Source organism: Lepidochelys kempii, chromosome 1, assembly GCF_965140285.1.
Source record: "Lepidochelys kempii isolate rLepKem1 chromosome 1, rLepKem1.hap1, whole genome shotgun sequence".
Lineage (NCBI taxonomy): Eukaryota > Metazoa > Chordata > Testudines > Cheloniidae > Lepidochelys > Lepidochelys kempii.
Genome location: NC_136380.1, coordinates 227,489,820 through 227,499,400, shown reverse-complemented (window position 1 = coordinate 227,499,400; position 9,581 = coordinate 227,489,820). Strand labels below are relative to the sequence as shown.

Below are 9,581 nucleotides of genomic sequence, written 5' to 3'. Positions count from 1 at the left end.
ATAATGAGGAAGGCACACGATCGTCCCACTTCAATAATTCAATAAATCAGGTCCAATTCTCTCACACTGGTTTGTCATTGGTGCAGTTCCATTGACTTCAGTGAATTTACCTCAGATTCACATTGGTATAACAGGAATCAGATCCATTGTGTTTTTTGTACAAGATAAGCCCAAGAAGCAAAATTCAGAGCTGGATTTTGACCCCTAAATTCATGGCTAGATAAATTCTGAATTTGGCTTCAGACAGGGGACCATTTCATTAATTAGATCAGAATCAGGATTCAGATAGTCAGTCCCTCCCCATCTCTCCCCCCAATTTGGGCTGCTTCTTAGGCCTACCTCAATCCCGCACCCTCAAACAAACGATCTCAGCTCCCTTTCCTAGCAGGTATGAAAGGGAAACAATAGGGCAGGACCAAAGCCATTTAAAGGGATGATGGAAACACCTTGCAGCTGCACCTGTGGGAGATGGACTGCGTCTCTCTCCAAGCCTTGTGAGCTAGTCCTGTTGGGCAGGGACAAAGTCTCTATCCCCGGCAGCCTGGATACACCTGTGTGTGCTGGGGGGGGGGGAAGGCATGCAAATAGGCTGAGAGAGGGAGTGGAAAGCTAGCTGCTGATTGGCTGGAGGGAGAGACTGTCCGGTTAGTTAGGGCACAACACTGCAGGTTACTTACTGGCAGGTGAGGAGATTCAGGTGTGTTCGGTCCAAGTGCAGAGGATACAAAGCAACGAGCTAGGAGAGTGATTTTAGGCAACAGCTATTCTCTAGCATAGTTTTTGTGGGGGGTTCTCTACAGTACCTGAGCATGCAGGGCCATTGGGTTGTGCTAGCCCTTTGCTGGCTAGGGCAACTGTGTGTGGGTAAGTGGTATCTGTCTGCCTGTAATCTCTCCCACTGAGATTTAAGTCCTGCTCACTTTTAGGTCTGTGATCACAAACAATTAACTGTTTTTATTTCCCCTTTTTTAATTTAAAGGCTTTAGGTGTCTTCCCCCCTACCGGCTGGGTTTTGGGGGAAGAGCTGGGATGATCAGGGATTGTAAATCTGTATTTAAATTGCTTTGCTTCAAGCGATAAAGCAGTCCCAAGCAAACTGAGTCTTGTCTTTCTTCTGAGTTAGTCTGGTGTTTGAAGTAGTAGGGAAACTGGGGTGGGGGGGGAGAGTGAGAAGCGTCACCAGACTCAGCCTTGAGTATAACGCTTTTTGCAGGGGTTGTTGCTTATACTGCCCTGGAAGACTTGGGGATGGGGTGAGGTGGGAGAGTCTAGTACTAATCCCTACTTGCGTGTGTGTGCTTTTTTTTTTTTTCCCCCAAGACCATATTTTCAGTATTGCTCTAATCTCAAACTGCTTTTTTTCCCCCTTCTAATTCAGGAGACCTAGAGACTGAATGTACCCTCTTCTGTTCCTCTGCTCAGGGCTTGCTGAAATTGCTCTCTATTCCCACTAGGGAGGATATAATAGATCTTCCCATGAGTTCCTTACTAGCACTAACTGTATCCAGAGGTTGCAAGAAGTGACTGTATTGCTTGTGGCTTTGCTCTCTTTCCAGAAAGAAGAGTGGGGTGTGAAAGGGATGGAGCATGACTCAGAAGTATTCCCAGTACAGGGTCCAAAGCCATGTTTTATTTGAAAGGGTCTTATTATTTAAACATTGTAGTTATGTCTGAGGGAGGAGGGGAAATTGATTAAATATTACACTTCTATTTCCTGTTTCTTCTAGCTCAGAATTTGAGGCCTCAGATTGCAAACCCCAAACTTGCTACAAACAATCCTACCCTTACTACAATTGCTCTAGAGAAACCTTTCTGTATGTTTGATGATTCACTGTCTCCAGGTAGCTCCTATATGGTCTACTTGTATGCAATGGCTGACTCTGGTAAGTATCTGGCTTTATTTCCTTTCTTTTTCCTTTCTCTCCCCTGCCCTCTTTGAAACTACATAATGTAATTCTTTAAAACTTGATGACCTCCACTTCTGGTGGCAGTGTGTGTGTGACAAGTGCCCACTTGTAATTGGAAGCCAGGGCAAAGAGAACAAGGGCTAAAGTACATATAGAACAAAAGCCAGTTCCTCAGAGAGTGTAAAGTGGTATACCTCTATTAGCTTTAATGGAGCCCTGCTGATCTATACCAGTTGATGGTCTGTTCCCTGTTCTCTGCTAGGACTGGTCTTAACAAAAACTTTAGTTCTAGCACTTCAGCATAACAATGAAGTGGGCTGATATTATATTGCCTATGGCTGACTGGTCAGCATAGACAAGAACCAAGCATGTTGACTATTGTCCACTAGTCATGGGTGCTCTAGTCATGGGTGCTCTAACTACTAATGTTGTACATGACTGGTCCTTGTCTGTTCTGATCAACTCAGCATCAGGTGAGTTAACTGGACTGCTCAAACATGAGTACACTTTCTAATGAGGGGAAAAGATGAGGTGACTTCCTGGTGAGGGTAGTAAAAAGGATGCTTGGATTGCTGCTTCTTCCAACTTTGCTGTTAAAGGATGCAAACTGTAGGGGCAGTCAATTTAACAACACTTGAGTGCTAAGTGGACGTCAGCAGAGCCAAGTTAATATCAGGAGGCTCGAGTCTAGGCGAAGAAGGATGAGCCTTCAAAGAATAGGTCTTAAAGTAGCAGTCATGTTAGTCTGTATTCACAAAAAGAAAAGGAGTACTTGTGGCATCTTAGAGACTAACAAATTTATTTGAGCATAAGCCATCCGATGAAGTGAGCTGTAGCTCACAAAAGCTTATGCTCAAATAAATTTGTTAGTCTCTAAGTGCCACAAGTCCTCCTTTTCTTCCTTCAAAGAATGTATGTTGACTACAAATAGTAGGCTCAACTAAGCCATGTAACAGCTTAGCAACTATAGCTGTGTCAGTAACAAGGTTCTTTCTCTCCTCAAGTCAGACACAGGAAATGAGACCTTGCGTAAGTCTGGCAGTAACAAACTAATAGCCCAGGAAATTCAATTAGCTGGCAGCCATATCCCTGGCTCCCATGGCTTACTGCATTCTGGAAGGATGGATGTGGAGATGCTTCCTTACTACTAAAGAACTTTAACTCTGAATATTTGAGAACTCCTGAAACAGACTCAACTGTCCTGGGTAGCCGTGAATGTGCTGGTATTATAGGATGTCTTAGTACTAAAACACAACTGTGTCTCATAATGGCTCCAGGCTTCTACCTGTAGAAGTTTTTCTTTTTTATAAAGACTTTCCTGACATGTGGCTTGTCTCAAAATATTCCACCTTGAAAGCGATCTGTTATGAAACTCCTCTCAAACTATTCTATCCCTTTTACATACAGTAAATTCCATAGCGTGCACTCCATAAATAAAACACATGCACAGCTACAAAGGAAGAACTTCTGCTTGGAGGAATTGCATTCAGCCATTGAAATGAGGAAACCTTTCCTCGCTACTTGTTGAACTGGGAAAATTTCTTTAAAGTTTTGTGTCTGCCTTGGAAAGCAGCATGTTTCATCATGCTAAGGTACCCCATACGGTGAGGGGAAGCATTAGTGACATGGATTTAACTTCCTCAGAACACTGTGTACATTGTCTAGCCTGGGACTACTTGGCTTATTCCCTGCCATCAGAGGAACACTCTGCCTTGATAATGTGCAGAGATCCTCTACTGAATATTTGAGAAGGTAACCCTGATAGGTGTGAGGCTTGATTAGTGCCACATTATTACTAATGTCTGACATGTGAATTTTTTTTCTGGGATTACATTATGGGGTAGATGAAACTTGCCCATGAACTACCACAATACTACTTCATGGTGACTTGTGGGGGCTGGGGACTGGTTGGCAAATTTAAATGCATTATGACATATCCAAATGCTTAAAGCTGGGCCTTAGTGTGGCTGCACTCTCAGTACTGACTGTCCCTGGCGGGCAGGAGAGGGCTGGGGTGAGTAAAGGCCAGACTATTGCCTTACACTATTTGAAATATTTGGGGGAGGGCTTGGCTCAGCTGCCTCTCCCTCCTGCAGGGATAAGTCCTGCCCCTGCTCCTTGGTACATTCACCAGTGGGTGTGGGGTGGGGCTAGTTATGAAGAGCAGCTGCATGACATGAGAAGAGGAGCAGCGGCATTTTGTGTCAGCCTCAGCACGGTGAGGGGAGAGGATGAAGTAGTGGGTTTCCCAAAGATGCCTGCTAAGGAGAAGCTTGGCCCTGGGGTGGGGAGGGATTCTGTTCCATCCCCACATACTGTGCTGTCAGTAGGGGCTGCTCCTCAGTTCTTGTGGTGGGGGGCACCTACAGAGGCAGGAATGAGAGAGCATTTGTACCCACTAAAAGTGGCAGAGGCTCAAATACAAGTGTGTTTGTGGGAGTGCAGCAGCAGAGCTTGTTGGGCTGGTCCCTGCCCCTTCCTGATTGCTGTAGTGTTGACAGCTGGCCCTCTGTGTGCCTCCTGAGAGTCCTTTGATCTAATGCTAGGAAGGACATACAGAGCCTCTGTGTGTGAGTGAAAATACCTACAGCCCTCTTGCTTCAAGGATTCACCCATCCCACCCAGAAGTGGAGCACAGAAGGCTGGGGTAGCCACACGGACCCAAACACCCACTGGGAAGGACACCTACAGGAGCCACTATTGGCTTGTCACTTGAGGGATGACTTGGTTTAATTAACCAGCCTTCCAAGCTTCCTCAGCTGTCCACTGCTGTCCCTTTTCAGGCTGTCTGGGGGCAATACACCCTGACAACTTACTCCACTCTGAAGCAGAGCAGCCCACAGAGGCACTCCCTCTTTCCCAAGGCTGTCTTGTCAGACAGCTACAGGAGCCATTGGGGAGATAGGAGCACAGTTGCTTCTTACATCTCTTGTGGTGGAGGCAAACAAGGCCTCTAAAAGTAAACTGATTCATGGCTTGGTGGGACAGGAGAACAGGTGCTACAGAAAGTGCTTTCCTCCCACCACCAGTGCTGGTCTTGGGTCTATCTCTTCTGGCCTCTGCTGTGGCTGCTGTTAGTGATGTAGCAGGGAAGTTGGGGGCTGGGGCTAAGGAAAGGGTCTGTTGGGCCCCTAAAAGTTAAAATTGAACATGGTGGGTCTGTTCGGGTACTTCCTTTTGACAAAGCTGAGGGTTCAGTGTTGACTGGGTGGATGGGAAGGGCACTTGTAACAAACGTTATGCTGAAATATCCAATCTATCTTGCAGCAAGCACTATAAGCTCAGCTGTGATTGACAATAGCAGTAAACCTCTCAACACCACTTTCCAAGACACCAACGGAGGACAACTTGGACCTTACAGGGCTGCATTGTTTAATGTGCCCAATTGTGCATCACCCCCCATGCTAGCTGATGTTGTAAATCTGAAAAAAGTTTCACATGTCTTGAAACAATACCTCTTCAGAGTGGGAGATGATGTGACTTGTTTATATGACCCAAACTTCCCTGGTGCCTGTAACCCACCTCTTGCTGAGGATACAACATACAGGTATAGTTCACAATTCTCTTTTGGATAGGGGTGTCCTTGCACTTGGCACTAAGGTTAACTTGGTATGAAACTAACTTGCAAGCTGCACTAATTGATCATAGTGAAACTGTTCCTTTCAACTGCAGGAACAGAGCCCTCACTGCTCCATTAAGGATGGCTCTGAGTAGAGCCAAACACAAAGATAACCTTCACTGCCCCACCCTTGCTTAAGCCCTTCAGGGCTAGTGGTGTGTCTGGGCTGAAACTAAATTAAATGGCTACCTTTCTCAAAGTTAGTGTGAGACCCTTAATCCTTGTCTTAACTGGCTCTTGTAGAAGCTATTGAATGTCTCTGAGTCAGTGCCTGCAGAGCTCTTATTCTCATCTGCTCTAGTATAATACACCAGCTGGTAATCTGACTGTCTCTTCCATGCTTTCCTGTAGCAGGGGAGCCCTGCAGCACCCAGTCTTTGGACACCATCCCAGAAACTTAGTGTAGATCATACTGAATTTAACTAGGAGACACTACTGTTGGAAGGTTGTCAACAACTAGCACAGTTAACAAGCACACAAGAACAAACTGAAAAACCTAATGTGACAGGTGGGAGAGGATTTTGTACTAACTCTCCTCTGTTGCCCCTCTAAAACTTCTGGACTAGCCAGCCAGCCACCCCTGATTGCCTGTCTCTTTTTATATGTATCTCTAACAAAGACGTTACCTAGTCTTCAAATTTTGGCAGCTACTGGATTGGTTTGTGCCAGATTGTCAAAACATTTGCTAGAATGATTAACCTGCCTGTCTCTGCTTCCAGGTTTAAGTACCTCTTAGTAGATGTGGTTGCAGGTGTTGTGAAAGACCAAACTCTCTGGTCTGACCCAATGAAAACTAGTAGGGGTAAGTACCTCATACCAAGGTCAACTGCTCCCTCTTGGGGAAGAAATAAATATTGTGACACAGTTCCTGCTCTACCTTGATGGGTCTCGCACTTATTGGTGGATTTGCTCACCTTGGAGCTTCACGGCAGCCCTCAGCTTGGCCGTTTTTCTGAACCCACAGTCCAAGTCAACAACTCCCGTGTCTGACCAGGAGTTGGGAGGATTTGGGGGGAACCCGGGCCCAACCCCTACTCTGGGTTCCAGCCCAGGGCCCTGTGGAATGCAGCTGTCTAGAGTGCCTCCTGGAACAGCTGTGTGACAGCTACAACTCCCTGGGCTACTTCCCCTTGGCCTCCTCCCAGCACCTTCTTTATCCTCACCACAGGACCTTCCTCCTGGTGTCTGATAATGCTTGTACATCTCAGTCCACGTTCTCACTCTCAGCTCCTAGTGCCTCTTGCTCCCAGCTCCTCACATGCACACCACAAACTGAAGTGAGCTCCTTTTTAAAACCCAGGTGCTCTGATTAGCCTGCCTTAATTGATTCTAGCAGCTTCTTGATAGGCTGATTAGAACACCTGCAGCCAGTCTTAATTGTCTCCAGAAGGTTTCTGATTATTCTGGAACCTTCCCTGTTACCTTACCCAGGGAAAAGGGACCTATTAGCCTGGGGCTAATATATCTTTTGCTTCCACAAAAAAAAATTACTCTCCTATAGCCATCTGGCCCGACCCTGTCACAATATGCTTTAGGACATTTAGTCATTTTCTGCCAAGATGCTGGCTAAAGAGAAATTCCAGTCCTCTCTGACCAAAAAAGCTTTAATAAAGCTTAAGTGGTGGAGGTAACTCTGGAATACTACTCCTCCCCTGATGCTCTCAGGACAAAAAGCCCAAACGTGACAGACGGGTTTTTTTTGTTTGTGTAGTGGTTTGAGCTGAGGTCTGGATTCTATTTCTGCCTCTGCTGCAGTCACTAGATAGATAAATCACTTAACCTCTCTATACCTCTATTTAAAGTGTAATATAGGGAAATATACCCAGGGCTATTTTTGAGGCTTAAACTAATTCTGTAAAAGACTTCAAGATTTCAAATGAAGGATGTTGAAATGCCAAGAAAAGTAATACATGGACTTCAAAAGTAACACCAGATACTATGGGGTGGGGAAGGCTTGAGCCATTAACTTCCCTAGTTTATGCTGTTTAGTCACTCTTTCTGGTCTCTTGGCACCTCTAAAATATGTACAGTCATTTTTTTTTTCTTCATCCCACCTCTCCTAGTAAAACAGCCTTCAACAATTGATACCTGGCCTGGGCGAAGGAGTGGAGGAATGATTGTCATCACATCAGTCTTAAGCACTCTTATGTTCCTTCTAGTTGTTGGATTTCTTGCCTCCATATTCTTCTTTGTCATGTAAGTTATCGTTACACTTCACAGTCTGAGTGCAGAACTAATCACCAAGTATCTAACCCATCAAATGATTGGTCTGACCCCTCATTATGAATGTCTCAAGCTGGGAATTAGAGCTTCTCAGCTAGTGTAATAAACAAGTGTTGTTAGGGAGACTAAAATCAAGAGCACAGGTGTCTCAACCTTCTGATCTGCACCTAAAAGCAGCATCTTCCCCTGAGAGGTAGGGTCATGACAACAGACCAAGAAAGCTAGTGACCTGTCCCTCCTACACACTAAATCACACTGTTTTACTAGAACCTTGGCCTTAGTGCTCACTTGACTTAAGTGGGTGCAGCACAATAAGTCATGGAGTTGCACTTGCTTACAGTCTGAATGTGGTCTTGCTATGAGAACATGGGAATAACTTCTAGTGTCTTGAACTGGGTACAAGGTTCTAAAGGGAGGCTGGGGAGTTGACTTACTGACCTGGAATATAGACCAAATGCTGCACCTGCTAAGGATGGTTACTTGGGCATTGGATCTTCCTGCCTCCCAAGAGATGCTAATGACAACTGTCACTCTGCAATGAGTAAAAAATTTGAGTAGACTCCTGTCAGACTCTGCTGCTGTGAATGGCCTCTTGACTTATTAGAGGGGAGAAAACTAGTAATCAAGGATCAACTTAGGCCCTGTGAGGCTTAGGGGAATGAACTCTTTAGATAACTCTAACTTACATAGGGAGTAGCTTAAAAACCTTGACATTGCAACTGTTCTTCCAATGCGGGGGAGGGGGATATCTCATTCTTAGAACTGCTGTCTTAAAGTCCTGCATGCCATGTACTTGCATGCCATGAATCCTGCCTGACTTTTGGACTACACAGTATAGGATTAAGTCCTAGATGAAATAACTGAAGAGAAACAACCATCTAAAAAAGATGGGTAGGTTTTTATAAAGCTTGGTGATAAGTGATGCTTTAATTTTTTCAAATCAGTTGTGTGACTGGCCTATAGCTTAAGAAACCTCCATCAGAATTAAAAGCTCTTTCTCTTCAAGCAGGGCAGCAGGAGAGGCATCCACAGAGACCACACACGAGTCTCTGACTACCCAGCAGGGTGTACCAAGATCTCAGGGCAGCTCTGAGGGAGTGAACCAGTGAGTCTTGAGGGAAAGAAGAGTCCATTACCATGGCTGAACGTCAACTGAACACCTACAAATGTACTAATATTAAAGAATTGCCCTTTTCTACTGAACTCTGAATAGGTCACATTGATTAGATACTCAAGTTCAGTAACTGAAGGTGAATGGCACAGGTGTTCTAAACATATAGTGTTCTTTCAACTCCCAGAGAATAGCACCACTATCTTCATTTGGCTGCAGTCACAGATTATGGCACCAAGTAATCTTGTCATTAGGCTCATGGCACTTCTATCCTACAGTTAACCCATTTTTTGGTTGCATACTTCCAAAAATGAAGAGTGGTAGAGAGCTCTGACTCTAGAATGCAGTTCATAGTCCTTAGTGACTGCCTGGCTTAGTGGGAGGAGAGAGAAAATGACCAAATGTATTAGTGTGGGCTAGAGTAACATACTCACAACTTTCAAGTTCATGGGGCTAGGGTTATTTTAGTACATAATTATCCTTGTTTATAGGTTAGAAGCTAAATAAGTTCTAAAGCTGAGCTCAACCTTTGATTCTTATTTAGCTGCTTTTATGTATGTGAGAATGTGATGTAGGTAAGGAAAGGCTTTATATTGAGAACAGTACTTAATAGTGTATGCAGTTTAGTAAAGGCTTGATAGCAGCTGGCCTCTGATCTGATACATCAAGCTCTTAGTACCAAAATTTCTTTTAAAGAAGGGTAGAGGCAAACTAACCACTA

General features: G+C 44.7%; 1 protein-coding gene across 1 annotated transcript; it reads left to right on the top strand.

Moving 5' to 3' along the window:
• Positions 1 to 748: 748 nt before the first annotated feature.
• UPK3A (uroplakin 3A) lies at positions 749 to 9,379 on the top strand. Its single transcript, XM_078851483.1, has 6 exons — positions 749 to 864; positions 1,728 to 1,883; positions 5,175 to 5,454; positions 6,246 to 6,328; positions 7,590 to 7,722; positions 8,756 to 9,379. The coding sequence occupies exons 1-6, from the start codon at positions 810 to 812 to the stop codon at positions 8,856 to 8,858; spliced, it is 810 nt and encodes a 269-aa protein (XP_078707609.1). The 5' UTR covers positions 749 to 809; the 3' UTR covers positions 8,859 to 9,379.
• The last annotated feature ends 202 nt before the right edge of the window (positions 9,380 to 9,581 follow it).

What these genes read in the sequence shown, in the direction of transcription:
- UPK3A (XM_078851483.1), top strand. Translation starts at nt 810, where the DNA reads ATGCAGGGCCATTGGGTTGTGCTAGCCCTTTGCTGGCTAGGGCAACTG. An exon ending in GCTGAGGATACAACATACAG is followed by an intron (nt 5,455 to 6,245) that starts GTATAGTTCACA and finishes CTCTGCTTCCAG; the next exon opens with GTTTAAGTACCTCTTAGTAG. An exon ending in TCCATATTCTTCTTTGTCAT is followed by an intron (nt 7,723 to 8,755) that starts GTAAGTTATCGT and finishes TTTCTCTTCAAG; the next exon opens with CAGGGCAGCAGGAGAGGCAT.